Source organism: Pisolithus orientalis (genome assembly GCF_024613125.1).
Source record: "Pisolithus orientalis strain OTSU chromosome Unknown F5J12scaffold_4, whole genome shotgun sequence".
Classification (NCBI taxonomy): Eukaryota; Fungi; Basidiomycota; class Agaricomycetes; order Boletales; family Pisolithaceae; genus Pisolithus; species Pisolithus orientalis.
This window is the reverse complement of record NW_026260785.1, coordinates 457,981-482,418: the sequence shown is the minus strand read 5'-3', so window position 1 is coordinate 482,418 and position 24,438 is coordinate 457,981. Positions and strand designations below refer to the sequence as shown.

The 24,438-nt window shown below is 50.1% G+C and overlaps 8 protein-coding genes across 8 annotated transcripts; 4 read left to right on the top strand and 4 right to left on the bottom strand.

Moving 5' to 3' along the window:
* Positions 1-129: 129 nt before the first annotated feature.
* F5J12DRAFT_377518 (glycoside hydrolase family 5 protein) lies at positions 130-2,802 on the bottom strand. Its single transcript, XM_051739115.1, has 13 exons — positions 2,528-2,802; positions 2,347-2,474; positions 2,040-2,297; positions 1,829-1,991; positions 1,660-1,776; positions 1,378-1,607; positions 1,109-1,331; positions 945-1,051; positions 851-883; positions 736-789; positions 640-680; positions 446-585; positions 130-389 (listed from the first exon to the last, which is right to left on the bottom strand). Exons 1-13 carry the CDS (start codon positions 2,668-2,670, stop codon positions 323-325), a joined length of 1,704 nt encoding a protein of 567 aa, XP_051603438.1. The 5' UTR covers positions 2,671-2,802; the 3' UTR covers positions 130-322.
* A 733-nt stretch (positions 2,803-3,535) lies between these two features.
* Positions 3,536-5,329, top strand: F5J12DRAFT_377485 (uncharacterized protein). Its single transcript, XM_051739114.1, has 2 exons — positions 3,536-3,572; positions 3,627-5,329. Exon 2 carries the CDS (start codon positions 3,630-3,632, stop codon positions 5,229-5,231), a length of 1,602 nt encoding a protein of 533 aa, XP_051603437.1. The 5' UTR covers positions 3,536-3,572; positions 3,627-3,629; the 3' UTR covers positions 5,232-5,329.
* A 1-nt stretch (position 5,330) lies between these two features.
* On the top strand, positions 5,331-7,300 carry F5J12DRAFT_377457 (phosphatase 2C-like domain-containing protein). The gene is made up of 10 exons (XM_051739113.1): positions 5,331-5,751; positions 5,825-5,839; positions 5,899-6,148; positions 6,202-6,262; positions 6,317-6,403; positions 6,455-6,569; positions 6,621-6,789; positions 6,853-6,890; positions 6,953-6,963; positions 7,023-7,300. Exons 1-10 carry the CDS (start codon positions 5,398-5,400, stop codon positions 7,060-7,062), a joined length of 1,140 nt encoding a protein of 379 aa, XP_051603436.1. The 5' UTR covers positions 5,331-5,397; the 3' UTR covers positions 7,063-7,300.
* Positions 7,301-7,563: 263 nt separating this feature from the next.
* Positions 7,564-9,766, top strand: F5J12DRAFT_805109 (uncharacterized protein). The gene is made up of 8 exons (XM_051744525.1): positions 7,564-8,133; positions 8,191-8,302; positions 8,418-8,471; positions 8,494-8,525; positions 8,586-8,717; positions 8,840-8,959; positions 8,994-9,354; positions 9,413-9,766. The coding sequence occupies exons 1-8, from the start codon at positions 8,039-8,041 to the stop codon at positions 9,704-9,706; spliced, it is 1,200 nt and encodes a 399-aa protein (XP_051603435.1). The 5' UTR covers positions 7,564-8,038; the 3' UTR covers positions 9,707-9,766.
* Positions 9,767-9,784: 18 nt separating this feature from the next.
* F5J12DRAFT_780071 (PIN domain-like protein) lies at positions 9,785-12,051 on the bottom strand (the record flags this gene model as incomplete). Its single annotated transcript, XM_051742451.1, has 11 exons — positions 9,785-10,366; positions 10,462-10,703; positions 10,750-10,915; positions 10,981-11,104; positions 11,199-11,281; positions 11,349-11,546; positions 11,615-11,639; positions 11,674-11,789; positions 11,846-11,881; positions 11,919-11,948; positions 12,049-12,051. The coding sequence occupies 11 exons, from the start codon at positions 12,049-12,051 to the stop codon at positions 9,785-9,787; spliced, it is 1,605 nt and encodes a 534-aa protein (XP_051603434.1).
* A 1,186-nt stretch (positions 12,052-13,237) lies between these two features.
* Positions 13,238-14,036, bottom strand: F5J12DRAFT_377439 (uncharacterized protein). Its single transcript, XM_051739112.1, has 3 exons — positions 13,895-14,036; positions 13,670-13,830; positions 13,238-13,599 (listed from the first exon to the last, which is right to left on the bottom strand). The coding sequence occupies exons 1-3, from the start codon at positions 13,980-13,982 to the stop codon at positions 13,294-13,296; spliced, it is 555 nt and encodes a 184-aa protein (XP_051603433.1). The 5' UTR covers positions 13,983-14,036; the 3' UTR covers positions 13,238-13,293.
* Positions 14,037-16,067: 2,031 nt separating this feature from the next.
* Positions 16,068-22,202, bottom strand: F5J12DRAFT_805083 (glycosyltransferase family 48 protein). Its single transcript, XM_051744524.1, has 10 exons — positions 21,957-22,202; positions 21,670-21,905; positions 20,997-21,617; positions 18,249-20,934; positions 18,013-18,198; positions 17,115-17,959; positions 16,737-17,067; positions 16,613-16,686; positions 16,497-16,560; positions 16,068-16,435 (listed from the first exon to the last, which is right to left on the bottom strand). Exons 1-10 carry the CDS (start codon positions 22,138-22,140, stop codon positions 16,380-16,382), a joined length of 5,283 nt encoding a protein of 1,760 aa, XP_051603432.1. The 5' UTR covers positions 22,141-22,202; the 3' UTR covers positions 16,068-16,379.
* A 73-nt stretch (positions 22,203-22,275) lies between these two features.
* On the top strand, positions 22,276-24,433 carry F5J12DRAFT_805078 (uncharacterized protein). Its single transcript, XM_051744523.1, has 3 exons — positions 22,276-22,515; positions 22,568-22,923; positions 23,016-24,433. The coding sequence occupies exons 1-3, from the start codon at positions 22,391-22,393 to the stop codon at positions 24,056-24,058; spliced, it is 1,524 nt and encodes a 507-aa protein (XP_051603431.1). The 5' UTR covers positions 22,276-22,390; the 3' UTR covers positions 24,059-24,433.
* Positions 24,434-24,438: the final 5 nt, after the last annotated feature.

The following is a 24,438-nucleotide window of genomic DNA, read 5'->3' as shown; positions in this document are numbered from 1 at the left end:
CAAAGTCAAAATCAAGCAGAATGCTGATCGATGATCGATGATCTCTCGTAGATAGACCGAGTCCACAACGGCAGATCATAGTCACAACGTCAGAATTACACGATCTAAATGTTACACTCAATAGCAATCCGAAACGAAGTACAGAAAACTTGAAACGTGTCCAAACAATACAAATGAGGAGTGGCAGCGATGTGTAACAAACTATCCTCAAAAGTCCAAAAATCCATGTCCAAAAGGGTCTCGTGTCACAATGTTGTCGTATCCACCCAAAGCGTAGTATAATGACGTGAGAACTCCTGGTATGTAGTCATTTCTTCGTGTCTTAGTCTGATGCAATGTTATTAGCAGTGCTTGATATCACTTGCTGGATACTGTCCGCATTGGAATTGCTATGGCAGGCGACCCGTTAAGTTCCATAGCTTGCGCACGTACACAGAACACGCACCTGGAGTAACCATCGTTGGGAGACACGCCAGTCGTATCGTTGCTTTGCGACGTTCCCGTCGAGTCCGAGCTTGGTGTGATCCCAGTAACCCCCGGAGAGATAGTTGTCCCAGTCTCGGCGGTCAAATTCCCTTGTCCCCACTGTAGTCGAGTGAAGTCAGCACAGCAATTGCACTTTAGCTACGGCGATCGTACCTGGTACTGGATCATACCAGCCAGATTCAAGGATACACTTGCTGGAAAAATTGCGTGACATCAGTATTTGGGTTGGTGACGTTCTGAGAGACGCACTAGTCAACCAGTTCTCATAGGCATCCGTTTGCTCTTGGTTGGTCACGCCGTATGCTGTACAAATTGATTGTATACCATCAATTTCCCGCCAGTCCTGGGCACCACTATCACGTACAGGTATCCCGTTTTTGGTTGGTCACGTCGAGTGCTGTGCAAATTGATTGTATATCATCAACGTCTCGACAGTCCTGGGTGCCACTATCACGTACAGGTATTAGTCGCATAGGGCGCGGTGGTCATGTTGAAGGGCACGAAGTCAGCCGCGTTGCTCTGTGTGACCAAACCAAACGCTGTCATGATCAAAGGCTTCCCAACACTGCAGAGCGAGGGGACATTCAAGTTATTTGACCCTAATTGGGAAGGATCGGCTTACGCGTCAGCAGATTGTGCTTGGTTCGTAATCCAATCTACACCAGCGTTGACCATATTTTGGTATGAAGATAAACTCGGATCGCTCGCTGCGTAGGCGTCTTGATCAGGGAACAACTGGAACGTGCCAAAGCTAATGTCGGGGATATTCAAAATGTCTTGGCTGTCCACTCCGTACGAGCCATCATAGGCAGAACCAACCTCCTGAGACTGCTGACGCCTCGTTGCTGTGACAGGCTCAGAGAAGATCACATTAGAAGGCAGGACACGCACCTGTGGCAGCCCAACGACCTCTCACACGGATCCCGTCTTCCTTGAGTTTCCCCGCCAGCTTAGCAGCTCGCCTGTTGAGGCGCCTGGACTCGGCACGCTTGCGCAGAATCTGCTCACTGGAAACAGGAACGCTGCGCTTCTTAGAGCCTGGCGCCGGAGAAGGCTGTGGGGCTGGGGCTGGATTCAACGGGTAAAGTTTTGCGCAGTTGGTACACATGTACCCCTGGTTTCTGAGATAAATTGAGAATGCAGACCCTTGCCCAGACGTTGGGTAATGCCTACCCCGAAGAAATGAGATGATTTGGATCGATGGAGCGAATATAAGCAGCCATCGTTGCATGCCACTGGGTTATTGTCTCTGTTGTGCAGCTACCGCTCATGGGCAAGGTGGAGCTGCATCTGTAGTACATGTTAATCAGATCCCTACGATGAAACAGCAAGTTTGAATAACCTGGGGTCATTTGCGAGTTCCCAACTAAAGACTGTAGGACTGTTCACGTATCGAGTAACCACCTGGGATGTGAAATTTTTGAACGCCATCACGACCTTTTCATCGGTGTAGAATTGATCGTGGTATTGAAGGCCAAACTGGCGAACATATAGGTCCATTCCACCTACAAGACCTCAGCAACGTTGCGGAGATATTCCAATTTGACAATTACCATAGTCATTAGAGAGATAGTTACGCGGCAGAGTGATTTCTGTCGTCCCTCCCCGAGCCTGGAGCGAGCTTCCAGTACTATTGGATGCCGTGGGATACCAGTTATTAGTAAGAGTCATGATAACGTATAGGCCATGCTGTTCAGCCATTTGGATAACCGTATCCAGCTTCTGCAGCCCGTTTGGTCCATCGTTGATGCTGACTTTGCCGTTCTGAACCAACTGGAACCAAGTACCATCACTGGGGGTCGTGGTCACATCTGATGATACCTGGTTAGCGCTGGCAAGGACAACATGTATAAGGCGAACCGTTGAACGCCCAGAGCCTAACAACCTTTGCTCCTATGGCGGAGATGTTTCCCAAAGTGTTCCAGATGTCTTGTTCAGTGTTCAAAACTGGTAACCAGTAAGCGTTGGTGCCGACATATCTGAATTTGCTGTGTAGTGTGATGTCAGAGAAAGTCCCAGAAGGAACGCCTTGGAGACAGACCTGCCGTTGACAATAAAGGAAGCTCCGTCTGTCTGCACGAATTGACTGGAGCCTCTCTTGGCCGTTGGCGGGGTTGCGATCGCTAGCCCAGAGAGTAACAAGGCAGCCAGGCCCCAAAGAGTGAACCATCGACGGTCCTTCATGTCAGCGTCTAAGCACTCCGGGGACGCTCGTGTGGTGGAGGTGAGCTAGGAATCGGGAAGGACGAATAGCATGGGCCGTTTATGGGTCTTACTTATAGGAGGGAAAGGAGGAAGCCGTGTTGAACGCCTGGGATTGCACGTGTCCTGCAGAGTACAGACACATGCACTGCCGCAACAGAAGAACATGCGTTACTTTTACTTAAGTATTAGCCGGCATATCAATAGTGTGGCGGTAGTGACTAGTGGCGGCTGCCAACATCGTCATTTATCGACAAATAATGGCCAACATGCTGTATTCCAGACATTGAACAGGACGCGGCCCCGCAAGACTCCAGGCACCTTGGGGCCGTATGTATAGCCCATACGGAACCTCGTGCGAGAGATTGTTCGTCATCGACCTCTCTTTCAGATCTAGGAAGGGCTCTCAGCCTATCCGACTAGATGAGAGCTTTTAATTAGATTCACGAGATTACTCACGCGATCTGCCTATCGTGGCAAGTGCAAGGTTTACATGGTGTCCATTGTTTGTTTTTCTATCGACAAATTCCAAGCCCCGGCTTGCCCCGGGACGGCGATTAGCGGGATTTAGTATTCCACTCTGTCTGACCCCTGAGCTGTCTGGACTTACAATTGCTGTATATATTCAACGATCATCCTTGGTGGTAGTAATGGCCAAAGGAAAGCCATATCCCTGCCATTCATGCCTCCTGTATAGTTGCGCCGGTCGCGGCCCGGTGGCAAGAAATGAACGTTATCTGTCCTCATTGGAATGATCGTACGCAAGGTTTGATGTGCACAACCCATTATGTAATTGCCACATTGCGTCACATGAGCTTTTCTCGTCTCCATTGCTTCCCACCTGCGTACCGGGTGCTGAAGCTGAAGTACTGAACGATCAACAGGTACGTTGTCACTGATACCCTAACGCGTGTGCTCAACTTCTTTATACTCAGTAGAGTATGGTAGCCTGCATGTTGAGAGCACGCACAGTCGGTCATTCTGTGCGACCGCTTTCTCTTCCTACCTCCCTACGGTTGCGAAGAGGTCTTCTGTCACAAAACAACGGAAAGGAATCTCCGCCGCCGCCTCCACCGCAAGACGGGCCTCACTCTTCCATGTTCATACAGGATCAGTTATCCTACTCTGCCGTATTTGCTCTTGGTTTCTTCAAGCGGTTTGCTAAGCTCTCCATACTTGGTATCTTCACTCTTGGATTGACTGGTATAGCCGCATTCGAGGGTGCTCACATATGGGTTGAGAACGTTGAGCTCGCGACGGATAATGATACCGAGACCAAGCGCTGGGAATGGGACTGTGATGCTGAAAAGTGGGCTGGAGGCGACGCCGGAGGCACGGATCCTGCTCTTGGATTCAAAGGCAGACATGCTGTCAGGGCCGCATGGATGTCAGAAAACTGGGGCAGCGGTTCTCGCACTGGCGTCATCAAACATACTGACTCACTGAGTCCTGGCAGACTCAATATTATCGAGGCCCGCTTAGGGTATGCGGAAGAGTTTTTGACACTTGCTCTCGAGATTGCAGGGGACGTGATTCCGACAGGAAAAATGCATCCACGAACCCTCGCTGAGCTGACTACGCGTCATGCTGATGTGCTAGAACGTATGGGGACGAGGGATGCCATTTTCGATGCCCGCTCTGATTATGAAAACCTCTGGTTCGGTCTCTCCAGGGAAGGGGCTAAAAATTTCCGGGTCGCGTTGAAACTCGGGGACCTCAATTTCCGACTCGGAGAGAACAAAGATGCGCTAGAGTGGTGGACGCGGACAATTAACATGACGCAGGGAACCCAACAACTCGAAGGCTCTGCGCTGCCTGCTGTTTCACAGACTCTCCCTTCATCTCCGTCAGCGCAACGCACCCTTGTGTCTACACTGGTTTCGCTCTCCGGCTATTATTCCACATCCCATCATTTGAAAGAGGCACAGAAAATACAGGAGGCTGCCCTTTCTCTGCTGCGATCTACTCCTATCCCTTCTAGCGCGTCGCCGACAACACCTCCCCACCTTTTGCACTTGTTATACATGCTACATCGGTCCTCACTCATATCCATCCATCTTGCTGAAGTCCTCTATGCCTCCCACTCGTCTCGGGAGTCGTCTCTAAGTTATTTGTCCGAAGCAGCGAAATCTGCCGAGAGGGTTGTGTTAGGCCTCTCTGGGAAGGCGGCGCGAAGTTCCAGTCAGGGCACAGTCAACTCAGAAATACCGCCGCACGGAATATCTCTGTTACCGGCTTTCACGAAATCTAATGTCATGCGTAGGCCGGCCAAGGCACTGCTGCGTGACGCTCGACGCACTGCGACGGAGGCATGGAATTTGATGGGGATTCTCAGTGAGGGGGACGACGTCAGCGACATGCGGAAAGCACTCGACTGCTACGAGCGTGCAATGGCATGGGCCGGTGTTTCTGCAGCCACGCTGGAGGGGTCTCAGGGATCGGAAGAAAGCATGCCAGAGGCAGAGTGGAGGAAACTTTGGGGCAATTACGTGCGGGCCCGCGACGCTGTGAGCGAGCAAGGAAGAAATGTCCAAAGTAATTGATCATTCGTGGTGTCGACACCCGCCTCATTCTCAGATGTGATTCCGCAGCCTCTGACTGTAGTTGCAATCCAATCCAGCATCATATGGTATACAGCCTGTCATAGACACTCGGTGTACAAACGCGGTACGGCAGACAGGTTTTGATGCGCCGCGCGTCACGTGACTGATGCGGAAGCAAAGCCCGCCGCTCCGCTCGTGTCTAATAACAGTCTGGCTTGCCATGGTTCTGCCACCCCTCAGCCATTCCAGTTATCTTCGTCTGTCTAGTAGATGGCACCGCGTTTGTCTTCCGCCGCACATTCAAAAATTTCCTGCAAAGTCTATTTCTATACTTTCACGACCATTTACATTCCACATTGGCGTTAGCTGGGCAGCGAAACCACCGGACCCAAAGATTACACGGTTTCATACACCATTCCCCGCCGATTCGTGCATTGGAAGATGGAGGGATAGAATGCTAGCCCTTCGCGAAAAGAATGTAAGCAGGGATGCCGGAGAAGACTTCTTCTATGTCACACAGGTGAGGTGTAGCCGTCCTTCCAGATATTGCGTTAAGATGCTCAGCACCGGTCCGCTCCCGGATCCCGTTTAAGATGCACAATGGCTCGGTAGGTAAGCATCCTGGGGTCCGTCCTCCTTGTCTTATGCGAGTCGCTACTATGTGCAGGGCGTTGCTTTTGGTATAGCTGACGGAGTTGGCGGTTGGATAGACTCCGGAGTCGATCCGTCACTCTTTGCGCAGTCACTGATGTACTATGCACATCGTTCTTCCCGTGATTCGTGGGCTGGGGAACCCGAATTTGACCCAACGCAAGATCAACAGGAACGCAATCAGGTGGACGGGCGAGAATTAACACCATACCAATGTCTGGATCTTGCGTACCATGGCGTACTACGAGATAACCTTGTAGAAGCTGGTATGTCGGCCACATTTCATGCTGTTCATTTTGCGTACCCAATACATTTACAGGATCTAGCACCGCCTGTTTGGTTAGTCTGAACGCTGCTTCTGGCGTTTTACGAGCCGCTAAGTGAGTACTTGATGACCGATTCAACCGCGTGCTTCATGTGCATCCGTTTGTCAGTTTAGGCGACAGCGGCTTCATGATTATTCGTTCGTCAGCCATAATACATCGACAACCAGCTCAGACGCATTTCTTCAATTGTCCTTTGTGAGTTAGCCCAGATCATTCCACCGTCGTTCATCTGATAACTTCCCGAAGACAGCTTACGAAGTTACCTCCATCGACCAATGCCGATATGCATTATATTGACCTACCTGATGCAGCCGCGGAGTACGAAGCGAAGCTCAGAGATGGTGACATCGTGGTCGCATATGTAAATACCCTTGTTTCCTTTTCTGTGGTACTTTGTCTGATGAGCTCGAAGACCGATGGACTATCAGATAATGTGTTTCCTAGAGATATTGTAACAATCTGCTCGCTGGTCGCTCGCTCCGTGCATTCGGAAAGTGAACAAGTACAGGCCATGGCAGACGCCATAGTTCATTACGCCCGGACTTGCATGCGAGACCAGAAGAGGGTGAGCCCTTTTGAGCGTGCGTGCCATTCTCCTGATTTCTCTCGAATCGGACGAACTAAGATGCACATACTACCATCAGGGGAAGCTAGCCGAGAAGGCTTGCTCTTTCGTGGGGGGGTACGTCCACATGTCCTGCATCATGACCAGTGTTTGATTAATTATATTTCTTCCGTCAATAGAAAATTGACGAGTGAGTGGATTTTGCTATTCAGTTTAAAGTCATCTTCGGTTAAACACAGTTGGTTGTAGTGTCACAGTAGTCACGGCGCTGGTTCGCGAGACACCATAGCGTCGGTGCCAGATCATTCGATCATCATTGCATCATCATCATCCTGTGGAGCTCGGGATTTCAACCAATTCTTACAAGCTGATGGCTCGATTGTTGGACATCAGCCTGTTCCGCACCAGAGATATTTTACATAAGATATACCTATGTAGTGATCTTCAAGCTAGTCTAGTGTTGTGTAGGTAGTGCGTATCAATTTTGATGACACTTAGGGTAAAGCTCACCCACATGTCGTAAGCAGCCTGTCATTCCTTCTGATGGTCTCAGCTGTTACCACATAGCATTGGTTCTCTCTGAGAAAAGACGCTCCGCTGTCACGCCCCGGCACCTGCCGGTGGGCCACCCCACCTCGTGACCTGGCCGTGACGTGAACCGTCGCGGTGGCGGTGGCGGGGCCGTCTTTTCTCCGCACGTGACCTGGCCACGTGCCTGGGCTGGGCTTACTATGGTAATTGCCTGTCTGTGCATGCATGTCACTCACCTGCCTGCACTTATTGCACCTGCCTCTGCCTCTCTCTCTCTCTCAGTCGAACAGAGCGCTGATTGATTGTTTATTATGTACTTTTTGCATCTGATTTTGTTAATTCATTCATTTCCCTGCCAGCTGTTGCTTGCTGTTGCACCATCCTCCCGCTGGGAAACGATTGCAACAGATGCTGGACCCCCCCTCCTTGCTGATTCGCTGCCCACAGACCAGGCAATAATGGCCACTCCTTCGACAGTCCCCTCCTCGCTGTCAGGCTCCTCCAGTGTCACCCTCCCCAAGTTGCCTGCACTCGGCATCGTCCTCAGCATCTCCGTCTTTGTCTCCCTCATTATTTGCTACAAAGTTTACAGCCAATTCTTACCGGACTTCTCCCCCATCGTCCTGAAGATCCCTGTGTGGATCTGCCCTCCCCGGAAAGGCCTATACGATCCCTCTGCACAGGAGTCATTTTTTTGCATCGAAGCTGAACAGCTTGACCGTCAAGCAGTGGCAATGGTCAGCCACTCTACTGAGGCTCGATCCACTGCTGAACTCAAGTTGGCAACCATGTGGGACACCTCTGAAGCTCAATCCACTGCCAAACTCAGGTCAGTAGCCACATGTGACACCATTTTCATCCCTCTCATCCTGATGATCTGTCCCAGTGCGAGAGCAGCTAACACATCTGTTGATGGCCATGGACCCTGCTCACTGCAGAGTTGCAAGGGTGTGCTCCCGTTCCCTACATGCCAGTTCAGCTGCAACAGGCAGCCCAAGGTCGAACATATTAACATGTGAGTCAACCTCAAAGGACAGTCAACACCGTTCACTGAACTGATCGTTGGCTGTGGTGCCCTGGGTTTACCATGCAGCAATGTCATGACCTGCTAAGGAACTCAAGGTCCTCTGTCGAAAGCTTGGCCTGAGCCAGACTGGTACCAAACAAGTCCTTCTCGAGAGGCCTGGAGGCATTCAGCCAGGATCACGATGCCTGGCAGCGGTGAGTCACAGCTTACCTCGTCCTTGGTCTCTCACCAGGTGCTGAGTTGTTCCAATGCAGAGTCCTTCCAGGCACACGAAGATCTCACAAAGGCCCTCAAAATCATCATGCTCAAGATACAGGTAGCAGGAAGGGCAAGAGAGGCCCTGCAAAGCGGTCAGCAAAACAGTCGGGCACTGCTGCTGGGTGGCAGTAGCAGTGATGCTGCAGTCCTGTCTGCTACTGAAAGGTTGAAAGGCACCTGAATGCAGGCAGAAAAGGCAGCCATCCTTGACTGGGTCAGTTGCAGCTTCATTTCCATTCGCTGAGTTCAGGATCACTCATGCTGGCACTGTGTCCTTGCAGGCACGAACGACTCTCACTCTATATCCTTACCAGCCTCCCCTGGCTGTTGCAGTAACAACAGGTCATGGTGGCGGGCCACTAGGTGTGCTGTCAGGTATGAGCCTTGCACATGGCCCCTGCAAGTCAATCACCTGGTCTCCCCTCCCCATCTGCTGATGCTCGCTGTCCCTCACCAGCAAGTGGGGACACCTCTCCTACTGTCATGGCTACCGATCCATCTTCTGTCGTTTGCATGCTAACACTTGGTGATGGGACTGTTCTCGCCTTCATGCTCGCTGACATTGGTGACCCCACAGCCATGGGATTCAGCAAGGACATCCTGAGGCTCAATTCCATGTGGGACAACACTTCCCCTCACTGGACTGGCCAGTCCACCCTTACCATCAAGGGCTGTCCGATTGTGATCAAATACTGGCCCAAGGTGTACCGTTATGCACACAACCGACAATGGAAAGGGATCAAACACAACTGGACATGCTGGAAGGCAAGTATACATACTTGCTCTTGGTCGAAAGTGGGCCTATCTAATCCTGAGTTCACAGTACATTGTAGAGTGCTACCATCAAGGCACCCCGGATGAGTTTTGGCATGGGTTTAGTGAGAACGGGAGGCTGATGAGTTACACTCGTATTCTTGTCCTCCTTTGTGAGGCTCGGAAGAAAGAAGATCAGGAAGCTGTGTGGAAAGTGGCAGAAGAATTTGGCAAATCTTTTGATATGCAGTGCACATACAGAAAAGGCAGCAACATCCATGTCCTGACCCAGCCTCGGGCTATCACAAAATGGCTGCACAGGCTGAGTGATGGGCATGGCAGGGATGAGGGCGGTTCTATTTAGCTGCATATTATCTAGCATACATAACTCTGTGGTGCGAGACATAGATCGTGCATTGTATCATGCATTTTGTGTCTGTTTTTATTCTGAATCTGTGAGCTCAATGACGCCCAAGTCAAATGTGTGGCCACCACTGCTACTATTCTTCCTCTCAGTCTTGGAATTGCTATCTGTAAGTTCAATGATCTCTCTTTCAGTCTCAGAATCACTGTCTGTGAGTTCAATCATCTCCTTGCCATGACTTGGCCTTTGGTGTGCAGAATGGCTTGGTTCCTCAGTGTCATGCTTCATCAGCCCAGTTGCGAGCAAACCTGGGAGTGCAAACCTGACCACCGGATCTGGCATCCAGACCCAGTGAGTGCTTGGTGCTGGGTGAGTGCTGGGTGCAGAATCTGCAAATAATCCAGCCTGGGGAACACCATCTGGCATGCTCAGTACTTGAGCAACACCACGTTTTGCAGGGAGCACTAATGGCGTGGTGTCAATCTCCAAGCGGTGCTGTACCAGTACCTGTCCTGAGGCAGCATCTTTGCATTGTGAGCTGAATACAGAGAACTGAATCGAGCATGTGAAGCCCTGCCGCACTGGACATGACTTGGAAGAAGACTCAGATGGACCCTGGGGGCATATGTTACCTAGAGTGTCTGAGTCTGCTCTGTCCATCTGTAGATCACAATTTAGCAATTTAGCATTAATGGTGAGATGACAATTAATGGCAGCCTTCAAATTCATACTATGACATGGTATAGCCTACTCACACCACATAGATTGCAAATACAAACTCCCTCATAGACCAGGTTCTTCAGCTTTCTGAGTGTACCAGAAGATTCAATGGCATGGACTGGGATGGGTGGTCCACCTCTAGACCACCCAAAGCAGAACTTGCACAGGAAAGCCAGTCGTTCCAGGTCAGTTCTGAGCAGCATTGACAAGGCTTGAGGAGGCCCAGGATTGGCACACATGAATGTGATCGAGGGCTTAACATATGCCAGGACAACAGCTGGGGAGGGAAAGTCGGTTGGAAAGGTGGCAGGAAAGTTTCTTACAGCCCATCTTGGTGAGGAGATCACAGACATGCTTGACCCAAGGTCCAAGGAATGTGGTAAGATCATCCTCATTCATGGTAGTGGTTGCTGCATGTAGCAGCTCATCTCCAACACCATGTTGAGCAAGCACACAAGTTGTCTTCCATCCACAACGTGAGAGGCCATTCTATCATGTGACCAATGTGAGTTGTACAGTGCCTGTCAGTGGCCAGTGGGCAAGCATGAACTTACATCGTAATCTCCACCACAGAAGAGGGCCATTAGCAGTAGCCCACCCTTTGTCAATGCAACAGTGGACTCTTGTGCCAAACCATTAGCAGAATACATTAGAACGGACTTGTCATTGTCATTGTCACTGTTAACACACCAATGTAATAAGTTAGTTCGAAGGAGCTCAGCACAATCTGGTCACCTGCCTTCGGAACACAGTTAGAGTGCCAAATACCAACACATCACTATCCTCAGTCCAGACAGCATCAATAACCCCTAGCTGATTGAGGGCAGCTAGCTCTGCCTCTGCCTTGCCTGCTGCCTAGAGAATAAATTTGCAGAAATGATGATGACACTGGAAGTCACTGGTCTGATAGGTTCAACCTCACCTCATGTGTCCGAAATCCGAAAGCACTAGCAAAGTCCTTGAAGTACGTTGTAAGCCATGGTGGAATAGTGACAACCTTCTTGCCCCGCTTGATTGCTGGCTTTTGCGGGCCATTGAAGACAAAGAGGATGTTGGCTGGGGTGTGATACAGGTGTGCTAACTTGTAAAAGAGTGTCCTCAACTCTGGGTTCTGCCCACACTGTCCATGTCCATGTCAAAACGAGTGCTGGCAACTGGCCATCCATAAGCTTTCAGAGTTGGACTGACCAGGTAAAAATACTTAAGTCCAAGACTAGCAGATTATATCAGAGCACCTGGGAACATACCTGGCATCAACACCAATCCTGAATGGATGCTCAGAGCATTTTGTGCCATCCGGATTAAACATGTGGTTGACCGTGAGCTCTTGCAGAGAATATTTCTTTGCTGCTGGAGCAACTGCCTACCGAAGCCAAATTTGTGTGTAAAGTAGTACAAATATTCAGCCTCCAGACTTACCTGCCAAAGGCCTGTAACACCCATTATTGTTAAATCCTGTATGATGATGGCAGTGGTCACAGTGATGACACACCTGTGAGCCCCTATTGCACTTTTGAGTCTGCTATGTGACCAGTATAGTATGTAGTATGCGGCAAGCTGAAACACAAGTAATAGTTAATATAGGCTCCTCGAGTTGTAAGCTTTCCCGTTATCCTCTTCACCATGTTTGACAATTAGTTAGAGAGCCCTTTTGATTTCTTCATATTGTACATAGGAGGAGAGTAGAGGGTATAGATATGGAGATACCATGTCCATTAAATAGCATACCCTGCAAGACCGGGGAGGGAACAATGTCATATATAATACATTTGCAGCTGTCATCGAGACAGATGGAAAGAGATCTAATATTGACAAAATGAATGTGGAGAGCTAGACATTATTTACCAGACGGCGGGTGATGCAAAGGTCAACATCTTCACCTTTGACAACAAGGTGTGTACATGCTCCATTGGGGAGTACCCTGGCGAAGATGATGTGGACATGATTTTGGCTGACAGCTCTTCAATGCTGATGGGTGTAGGTGGTGGTGCGGAGGAAGCAGGGGAGGTGGACAATGTAGATTAAGAGAGGGACGCCTCTGGGATATTGGGACAGGTGGAATGTGAAGGTGGCGGGACATACACAGACCATGGAGGATGGATGGCAGGGGGCATGACGGTCGAGAGGCGCAAAAGGGTTTGCTGATGAAGGGGGTGTCGATTTCTTCATCGATGGTAAGATGTAAGCTGGAAAAGGGCCCATCCCTGCGAAATCTTTCCATATCATACTCTTGAACTCACTTAGTGTCAAGGGATCCACATTCAGCTCCCACTGTGTCATCACAAATAACTTTGCTCGTGAGCATAAATGTGGAAATGAAAAGTTGGAAGGCAGACAAGCCATGGGCAGTGGGGAATCGCACCTTTAGTCTTTGAAGACTAGCACAGCAAATGTGATGGATGGATGGAGCTTGGTGTGGTGGAGAGCATAAGCGATGATACCTGCAAAATTGTCCAAGAATGTCCCACCCACAAAGTGGGTGAGAGGTGGAACGCTGGAACGGGCAGGATATGGATACAACACATGTAACCCGAAGACAGTGGGGGACTCCTATACAGACCCAAGTTACATGCCAAATTGCCTCATAGCCATTCCAGTCACAAAAAATGGGCATATCTTGAGGACTACTGCACAGAACTGGGTGAATGAGATATCTCCAAATAGGGTTCAGCGAGTGGAATGAATGGACCATAAAGTGAGAGGAATGGCAAGGAGATGGACAAGATATGATGACAAGACCTCGAGGGTGGCCCTTCTCACAAAAATGCAAACAACTTGGGAACTGCTTGGCCAATTCAAATGAACCAGGTACCGACATGGAGCTGTCATTAAGGAGTATCATTCCCCCGCAAAACGAGAGACGCTAGTCAAGCACAAGCACAAGATCGTCCACAGTGTGGGCATTTGAGTGCAGGATGGTGATTTGGGTTGAAAAAATCTTCACAGGCCTCCATCGCATCATCGTTGACTGAGATGAGGTACTTAACTATCGTGAGGTTAGTGAATTCTTGACTCCAACCTCCCCATTCACAAATTTTCCTCAGAGGCCATCGTTGTTCGATGTGGAGGTACTGGCAGCCTCCCTGCCAAAAAGAGTGGGTGCCATAAGCTGCAGGATTGATGTTGAGGTTCAGCAAGTTGTTTTGGAACATTTCCAGGAACTGTTCAGACGACTTTCAAACCAGATACCATATCAACCAGCTGATTGGCTTGGCAAGCCTGAGGTGCAGAACTCTATTTCACCATTGGTATGTTGGCTTCTGCAACATGGTCACCAGAAGCAATTTTGCAGAAGAGGTAACCGGATGTGATGTTGGATGCTATGATCCACTCAGATATGGCCCTTACAGCACAGAGGTGAGCTTCCGATTGATGGAACACCCACAGGAAATATGGTTTGATGTCTGCTGGTGCAATCAGTCCAAGATAACCTCGCCATGCTGTCAGCACATGCTCACACACACTCACCTCCAGTTTGGTGAGTTTTACAGAAAGGGAGGGTAATGGACATGCCAGTTGTGGTGCCAGGCAGCATCATACATGAAATTGATGTCATGGACTTGAATCTTCAAAACTTCATCAAATTGGAGAAGGCAGATGAATGCAATTGTATAGGCAGCTTGTAAGAGATGACAGGCCCGAGCACCACCCCAGTCTGCCAACCTGTCATCTTGACCATGATGGTTGGGGTCACGAAGGTCGAACAAGTGCCAGGCTGGTATGCACAGATGGTCCAATTGTCAGGGTAGATGGTTGAAATGATAGAGTTGTGAGAGTATCTCCTGTGGGAATGAGTAGTGAGCTTCCCAGAACCATTGCACCAGTGGTATCAACATAACTGATGTGATTGCACGTGCGCTGATGGCAACTTCGCCAGCTTGGACCTGCAAAGTGTAAGGGAGGGGTATTGGTGAGACCATTCACCACCCATATATAGCCCAGATGAAGATGCATACCTTGCAGCACCTGTAAGGCACACATGTAAGATGACACCTGTACCAACATACTTGGGTTCCCCAGCATGGTGGAATTCCCTGGTACCTCTGACTGATGCCAGGGCATATCACCGAGCCCATGTAACCACCCAAAGGCATAGGTCATTGCTGCCCTCATCTTCTGTGCATGGCCATAAGTGCCTCATTCCTCAGATGGCAGTTTACTCGTGCCCTTCAGTGTAATTGAATTGCACCTGCCAGAGTCAACATCATTTTCATCAGTTTTGAGGCAGTGATAATAAACAGGAGAGACAGGGGATACGCATTCATAATCCAGGCGATGATGAATGTCGGTGCATCACGATGGGGTTGGTTGGAATAGAACAACTCATCACCTCGCAACCATCCCATGCCCACGAGGAATCTCTGACACTGCTGCATGAGGCTATGGGGATTAAGTTGTTTGAGTAATCTTGTTTTGCAAAGCAAACAGGACAAACAGACCATTTATATTCTGCATCCGTTCCCTCTGTCACCCCCTTCGATGCATCTAGTAGCATGGCTTGAAATGCAGAGAATTCGTTGTTGGTGTCGATGCTGCCACAGATGGGACCGGGTAGAGTTTGTTGTTCAGAGGTCATGTCATACAAAACATCAAGGAGTTCGAGGGGTGATGCCTCAGACTGGAGATACAGCATGACACAGTCCAGGATAGCTATCGAAGGCTCGCTCAGACATGTTGGTTTGTTGGAGGAAATGGGGAAAGCTGCAAGAGTTGATGGCCTCCTATATATGCAGTGAATTTCCAATCATTGTTAGTCATAGCTAGACAAGCCAGTAACACGAACACAGATGGTAACCAAAACAGTGTCTTGTACAACACCAAATGGCACTCAGAACCCACCCAGGACTGTATTTTTTTCCAGCAGGGACCATAGTTTGATTCCTCCAGGACTGTATTTTTTCTGTGAAGCACTGAGACTCCTCAAAGGAACACCCTGAGTTGGCAGGGAAAGCACGACCACCACGGACCCACCCACTGGACCATTCTTTCATGAAAAAAGACATTCCAATCCTGCAACATGACAGCTGAGCATAGTGCATACTCACCACAAATGGCCGATGTAAAGCCAAGTCATATGACACATTGCCGGCTTTGACACCTAACATCAAAGCATAAGATATAACACACAGCATATGCCGGCTTCATGAGAGGTCGATTGAGGGGCTTATAAGTGAGGACCACTCATGACCATCCGTTTAACCTCTGTCCATCGACCCTACCCCCTACCTCTCACCTCACACTCCAAATACTTGCTCCGTCGCGATCTCACCAGTGTCTTCACTGTGATGGCACCCTCGGTCTCTTCACTGCCAGTCCCCATCTCTGTCTTGGTGAGTACTTCGATCTGGCCTTGCCGATGGACTCGATGGTGTTGCTGTACATCGAGGACTCCATCCACGGTGTTAGGGAGGGCATCGCCAGTCAGCGAAACTCCTCACTGTTACTCGCATCGCTTGCAGATGCCATCGATCGGAGGCCTGGATGGAAGGGCTCAGGGAGGGGCTGAGGGAACAGGCAATCCGATTGCCCGCAGGGGAGTCTGTGCGTCGGCACGCCTGCGCGCGATGGCCGTTTAGGTCGCTGGGGTGACAGCCCGCTCGTTCCCACCGTACCCGTTTCGGATCCGTCACGCTGTGACGGGGTCCTGACTCAGCCGTGACCGCACCGTCTGTTTTCGCGGTCGCAGCTTCACTTCTCAGGAGTCCAGAGTTCCGCCTCTGGTGTGTGCATAGCGCAATCCAAATCCAACGTTCCAACTTCAGCTAGAATCAGCTCAATTATGTCCTTCTATGATACATCAAGAACACCGAGTTTGTAACCGGGATATACGACAATGACTACGGCACCAGTGCGAAGTAATAAGATGCGATTTACTGAGGGCTGCTAAAGAAAACCAACGCTGCACGAGTGGCAGGCAAGGCCAAGAGCAGAGGGGTATGCAATGAACGTGCCATTAGATGCTCTGACATATCGTGCAGTTGATCACGATGTGTTGCCGGTACACCGACGCTGTGATAAAAATGTACGTTAACGGGTGAGCGCCGCGATGTGATGCGAGGAAGCGACGTACGTAGAACTATGAGCGCAGCCAGACCCGACACTACGATTATGTAGAGTAGACTGTATTTAACGATCTGCGGAAGGTTAGCTTGACCTCAGTATAGATTGTGAGCACGTAGCACTCACAATCCATCGGCGTTGCCTCTTTTGCTTGGTAGAGTATAATGGTGCCCTGATTTGTTTGGAGGGTCGCAGCCAGACTAATGGAATCGATGAGGGAAGCGATAAAATGAAGGAACGAATGACTAACAGAGCATGGTCGAATGAAGCTTGTCGATGAATGGAATGAACACAGGGACAGTCAAAATTATAAGGAGAATATGTCCGAGCAAGAAGTCTGAGCTCCACAGAGACATTTCCACGATCTTCACGATGAATTCACGAGCAGGTTGTGACATCGCAGAATTGCCGAGCCCGCGTCCATACCATTTTCCTGACCACCACGCACGATTGGTCTCATCATGCTTGAATTCTCTAGAGAGGAAGACGGAGATTAGGATCTTCATGATAGCACGTTGGATGGCCACGATGGCAATAACCCCGAGCACAGCATGTGAAGCATCCCAGAGCTCCAAGAACCACTAGAAAACGAGTCAGTTTGGGACTCACAACGAAAGTGAGAACTCACAAAGAATTCAAAGAAGGAAATTATTCCAATCAAGGCAAGGAAGTGAGCTATAGCAGCTACGACGGAGGCAAACTTTGTCCATTTCTCGAATATAGGTCCCAAGAACAGTGAAATGAAGAATAGGGAAAGTAGGACAGTAGCATTCCAGACCATCGGACCGATGGCAATAACCCCAATCCGGATAAGAGCGCTGGGGTTCGGATCCCCATTCGCGTTTGGAAACGACTTGACGAACATGTACGCTACGACGAAGAGCGTAGCCATGCATATCGGCCAGACGATCTCCGAGAAGATGACAGCACGCCAGGGAGCCCGCGGAACATCACCCGACAGCTTCTCTGACGGGTGGCCGAGCTTTTTCTTCTTATAACCCGTAATCATCGTCCGGGACAATCGGCAGTACCCATACCAACTACTGGCTTTCGTTCTTGAATTTCCTCGGGACATCCATCGCAGGAATTCGCGGTAATCAATGATGAAGTCCGAGAAGGAGAACTGATGGGGGTTGAAGACGAAAGGCGCAATACATAGAGATAACACGGAGAACCAGAAGTAAATCAGGTGGGGCATCCAAATCGCCAAGGAGGCATAGAGGAGCAGCAGGAGATTCCTCATTCCCATGTAGATACTGGGCCCTGCGAACCGCGAGTACAAAATACTGAAAGAGAGCCTGGTTGTTGCAAAGCCACGACCTGTAGCAATGTACCGCGCGCCACCGAAGGTCAAGTTGCTAAGGATGGCTTGCGAATAGATTTGGGTCGAAAACACTTCAAAAATCGGGGACAACGAGAGAAAGTGTTTGCCGAGACGCAGCAGTGCCTTTCCAGTCCCACGTTCCACGAGTTCTGCGACATGTTGTCAATTTAAGGAAGAGCAAAAGACGATGCACGGGTCATACCTTGGAGGAAAAGGGGCAAGAATGCGATGAAGAACACCATGAAAATGGAAACAATGCAACGTTTCAGCCAGTCGAAGACAGGGACTAAATTGTAACACCCTGTTGCTTGCTGGCCGCCCAGCACGTTTCCTTGAGAATCTACTTGACATATTGCCAACTGCTTGTTAAGAGTTCCAATGTACAGCACTGGCGATTCCGATGAGGAGAAATATGACCGAAAATGAGAGATAACTTACATGTTACCATGAAGACTTGGATCGAGTAGATGACGAGAATGTTGTTGATATGGAATCCCGGGTGGCCGTAGTAGAAAGTCAGGAACCGGTCAATTGGGAGTTGTGTGCCCAAATAATAGTATTCCCTGCTCAACATCTGCTCACCCATCCCAGTGCCAATCTTCGTCTGGAAGTTAAGGATCGTTCCGAAGCCAAGGTCACGGCCTTTGCCACATTGGTAGTATTCAGAATGCTTGATGCGCCCGCCACGACCGAACGCATTCATCCCGGCAAAGATATCCTCATTCAGATGAAGACCTTTCTGTGCCTTGGAAACACCACCACGAGTGGTCATAAAAATAGCGTTCAGGAAATCGGGATGACCGTAGTGCAGTTTACCACCAATCCATGCCAAAGCCCGGGCAGTCATAGTACCAAAGGTTTGTTCCTTCCCAGCAGCGACATCTCCGAGGACACCAATGTTCTCCGAGAAGATGTACTCGCGTGTCCCAACGATGGCTACGGGTGCCTTCTTGAATTCCTTGTGGCCCCACTGAGCGTAGGGACTTTGAGCGGAAACTGAATACTCTTCGAACTCTCCCAAAATATTACGAATCTTCAGGCACTCCTCCAAATAGTTATCTTGGTTGGCGTCAATGAGTTGGAGGTACTCTCCCCGATAGAAGATAATGGCGTGGTTCTGGTTGTCCGATTTGCCGTCGCCGAGGATTGGGTTGCCAGGGAGTTCAATGCGGAACTTGGGCTTCCGTTTCCCAGTCTTCTCGTCGAAATCAGAGTGACCGTCGATCAGCACAGAGAACAAGCGTGGATCGCTGCCCTTAGGCCCTGCCTCTTCATCGAGATACGCAATCTGGAGGTCGGGATATGCACGTAGCAAGAATTCTGCGTTCTCGTGTTCTTCCTTGTTGAACTTTGCGTAGCGTTGCATTGAAATTGCGAACTTGAACTTTCGCCTGGACATTCTTTCCAATTCCCGCTCGAGCTTCTCCGTGTTACCTCCAAACATAGACACGATGTCTGGGTTTTCAACACGATATAAAAGCTTGATGGCCTTGGCGTAGTTCATCATTCCAGAAACAGTACGGTAAAGAGTCTGGGCGCGAAGCGAGGCCCAAATACGGGTACGGAGTGTGTACTCAGGGGAAGATGTCTTGAACCCAATGCAATAGAACGGCAAGTCGTCCGTCTTGCTGCCCTGTTTCTCGTTCACCGATGATGTTCCGTCCATAGCATCTGTCTCCTCGGCCAAGATCTTGGTATCTTTAACAAAGTTATCCCATTCGATAGGGTGTAGCTGCTTCAGGTACTCTAGCAAGGTCACCCGCGTGCTCTGGTCCTCCTCACGAATGATCTCCCGCAAACTGAGCAAGATCTTCTCTGAATAGTGAGGGACGAGAACGGTAAAGGTGGGCATGGCATCGACTGGGAGAGGTTCCGGTAGAGCTGTAGTTAAGGAGGAAGCGAAGAAAGATATCCGCCGCTCGGCTTCACCATCTGCAGGGAAGAAAACACCCTTATACTTGGTGATATTCTGGTTAGTGAAGAATGGTGGAGCGCGCAGAACGCGCTTGCCATCCGGTCCATCAACTTGATGGTACAGGAGGCGCTGCACATGATCGATGGAAAGTAAGTGCTCGCGATACATGGAGATGATAATCGCGTTCCAGATCTGGGAGACAAGAACCTTCGGCTTGTACTTCACCTCCATGTCACCAGTGGCAAGCAGCTTGGCGTAGATACGTTTCGGCATTCGAGTATAAACGTCCTTCCACGGAGTCCAGATAGACAGTCCAAGACCGAAAGACCGCCCAACAGAGAAAACGACGACCCAAATAATGTACCATAGATACGTGTCCAAGAAGAAGAGAATGAGATCCATGATATACATAATCGCAAGTGTAAAGGGGACTTGGTTAGAGCAGAGCGCTTTGCCGAAAATCTTGTCATTGCAATTCTGCACGGTCGTTTGCGCCATGACGGCAATAGGGGAACTGAATGAGCTGGTAAGGAAGAAGTACGACTCGGAAAATTTGCACCCAAAGACAAGAATCCACAGTACGATACTCGCCGTACGAGCAGGGCGGGGGAGGTCGGGATAGGATGCAGTAAATGTTTGCGACGCCATATACTTGCGAGACTTCCCTGCAACGCGATCACCGAACATTCGACCAGAAGGGAATAAGCCGAAGGCGATGGTTGCAACGACGGAGATAAAAAACTGCACAATGCCAACGATAAGTGGTATCTGGGAATTGGCTGACGTTGGCTGACTTCCGACCCAGGCGATGTAGACGGTCGGCCCTCCTGTAAGAGCGAGGATTACGAGAAGAAAGACCAATCGTGTTGTCAAATGAGAGGCATTGTTCCAAGTGGTAGGGATATACATAAATTCCGCGATCGTGGCGAAGATCATGATCAGAGTAGAGACTGCACCGCCAAGTGCCGTGGCGGTCCATGTCATAGCAGCTGTAGGATATTGCATATTGGCAGGCGTGTAAACTTTGGGAGAATTGTATGCAGTGTAAAACCAGTAGGTGGCGACGTGCAGGATCCAGACACGATTGAAATTAACGAGCAGATGAGCGATGGAACGTTTCTCGTAATAAGTCTTGAAGAAAACTCTATTCCAGTCGACGCGACGGAGACTCAAGTAGCGTTTGGCTGGCGCGAGGTCGACCAGTCGAGTCTGATGACCAGGCGAATAGCGAAAATGTAAAATCCATGTAATTGAGAAGCTGTGCGACTTACGTTATTGTCTAGGACGATACGGGCCAGACCTTCGGGATACCAGAACAACTGGTTGATATCGTCATAACCAATGATCTGGTCGTGGTCCTTTTCGCGACGGACGAACTTGCCGTCGGCGACCTCGTACCCTTGGTCACGCATGAACTTGTAAAGTGGTTTAATGATGCTTCGAAGGTACAGGCCTTCTTCTACCGGTTCGACCGTATTCTGGCACTCGGGGCTACGATAATAATCGTCGGCACATTTGAAGATGAAACACAGACATTCGGGTACGAAACGAACGTTGCCAGCTTCACCCCAGCAAAGGAGGTAAAGGGCAATTTGGCGGAGGCGATCGTATTGGCTCATATTGTTCATGGCATTCCGCCAGCGATTGAGGGCGCTGTCAAGATGTTTGGAACCAGCCGTCTTAACTGTGCCCCCTCTGACACTCCTCAGCCGCTGCAAACCGGGATTCTGGGACTGGCCCACAGCATCGTCGAGGTTGAGCTGAGCGGCGAAATACCACTTGCGGTAGTTGGCGTGTTGACCGCCGATGTAGTCTGCATGAAGAGTCAGAAGAGCTTGGTGTGGACTCATACGAGATGCGCGAGAGTCGAGGGAAGCCATTAAAAAGTCGAACTGTGTATAATGGGTCAGGTTGTGAGTGACATACAATGCCAAAAAAACCGACCATATTACGCATTGAGTCGCGTTGAAAACCGAACTTCTGGGTGAGGTCTAGAAAAATGTCCTCAATCTCTTCCATGGATATAGGTATTTGACGGTCTGGAGACCAAGCGGGGTATGGGTGAGCGCCCTGGCCGGGGTCGATGAAGGGTGAGCCGAATGGCTGGCTAGCTTGAGAGTTGATGGAGGGAGCGTAGGAAGGGCCATGACCAGCATCTGAGGGTGGAGCAGAATCACGGCCTGAAAGAGGCGTCAAGGGAAGAAGAACCGATGGTACGAATGAAAACGTACCGCCGTAGTGATTCTGCTCGTAATAAGGCTGGTTACCAGCCAGCCTGGTTGTACTGGTATACGGAGAGACGGAGGGGGAATCAATATCGTAGTCCTGCCTGATTGGCTGTGGGTATGGCAACTGCTGGCCGTAAGGATTGGGGAAGGGACTCTGGCCCACTGAATGGCTGGCTGGGTGAGCCATGTTGGCGGGAAGTAAAACGAATGGACGACAGCTGGTCGACACCGGCGATGAGGGAGAGAAACAAGTCGAAAATAATATCTATTATTATTATATCCCTTGGATACCCAAATAAATAATAAAAATAAAAATGTCAGACCCCATCGTGCTATGCAACACGCACAGACGCGCCACCACCGTCCTCGACGACGCCGGCATAGCAATCAGAAAGTATGTCCTCGCTCCGCCTCAGCGGGCACAGTCCACCCGACACATGCTACGCGACACAGTTCACCATGGTACGGTGCCACCCCTCGCCTTGTTCTGCATCGTCGCCTTGGCACCCTACACCGACCAACTGCATGCTCTCGGCGCCCCTCGCGTCCCCTACAGGGACTTGTTACTCCCAGAAGTACTAGACGACCCCCGAACATGGGCCACCCTCGCCCAGGCTCATGCACCCAGTGCCAGTTCGCTCACATGATTTGGATCTGTCTCTCAGTGACACTCACCTCCCGCTCCTCCAGCAAATACCGAGCACTCCCAACTTCACCTTAATAACCCTCCTTTCTCTTCCCGGGTGTGCTCATATCTCAGACGACACCGTCTCCGAATTACGTAGACTCAACACGCTTATTGCCCTCGATCTCCGTGCGACTCACCTAACCACGTATGGTGTCACTGTCCTCTCCCGCGGTCTGTCCTCCGCACAGGACGACTCTGGCCTACACAAGAAAGCAGGCCCGTGGGGCCTTCGAATAATTAGCTTACATGGCTGCACAAAGGTCACGGATGCCGCCTTTGCCTGTACTAAAAAATTTTCCTCTCTTATCTGTCGCAGGTAAATAATGATTAGTGGCGGTTAATGTAACGCACAGATACTCATGCCCCTCCCCTAGACTTGCGTCTCACTAATTGCACGCGCGCCGCAGTTAAGAAACAACTCGGCGTACTTGGTTTCCAACCATCTCGCTCCCGCACCCTTTTTCATCCTTCAAAAATCTCCGTGTCCCTCTGCTCGCTGGAAGAAATGGCTGCTACGTCAAGTCCAGCCACACCTCTGTATCCCTCCCCGCCTGAATCAGTGTTTCGAATACATATCAATAAATTATCCCCCTCCCCACTAACTAATTCCCAATCTAAGAATAGCAAACGCTCACTTATTTCCTCCCCACCACCCTTCACTCTTCAGCCGCAACCAGCCGCTGACGCTGAAGACAATTTCACGTCTGTCCCATCAAACGCCGTCACTTCCTCGCTCTTTGCTGCGTCAGATCCTACCCGACAGCGTCCCAGCAGTCCCCCATCTTTCTACCGAGATACTGGCAAGAAAACAAACCGTCCTTTCCAAATACAGCATGCCCAGTTCGGCTCTTCAGAACCGGATCCACTGGCAGTAGTTCGATTCCCTCCCCCTTGGAACCTCCTAGAGACGTCCTCGAGACCTCTCGCGACAAATACCACTTCATACAAGCAACAGCGAGACCTCCCATGTTTCAATGGTCCTGTTCGAATCGGCAAACGCAATGCAGCCGCGGTCAAGGATGTGGCGAACATGCTCGCAAATAAACGGCTCAGGCGCCAACACTCACCAGCGTCCTTTGAGGCCGTGTCAGGTATTCCAACAGAATCACGAAACCCCTTCGCGAAGCAGGTCACATCTGTGTTTTCGGAGAGCTCTCCCAGAACCTCAAAACATCCCAATCGCTCGCAGGAAGAGCCACACAGACCTGCAATCGACGGTGTAGATCGCCCTGACAGACTGGAAGGGTCAGGATCCGATCTCCCTAATACCAAACCCCTCAAACCGATCACATCTCTGAGAGTTCCGGTGCTCCCGAAGGAGTTTTTGCCAGAACTCAAGCAAACTTTATCTGTGCAAAATTCCTCGAGACCAAAGGTGGCACTGAAGCAAAGTAGACTATCTTTTCCTCCGCTGTAGGTCATAATGCAACAGTTAACTTGTAATTGAATAGTATGGAGATTATATGACGATACCTGGCAAGGTGGCCATCACAGGGCGGAGACCCCTCTTTGGTCAACACCTTCGTCGGCGTCACTTGCACCCACCTTTTCCTTGACGCTGACAGCGAAGGGTTTCAGGAGTTCTGCGCCAGTCACTAGTGCTTCAGGACACCCTAATTACCCGTATCTATCTCGCTGTCTGGTTTCTTTGTCTTGGTTGTGGTCGTGCAATCCTTCTCCAACGTATCGCAAGGTCTTCTTCGACCTTCATAGTCCCTGCTTTTAGTAATGAAGCTCAGACTCCTTTCGTTACATCTGTCGCAGTAGCGTACTTGGCCAAATAAAGTCAAACTCATT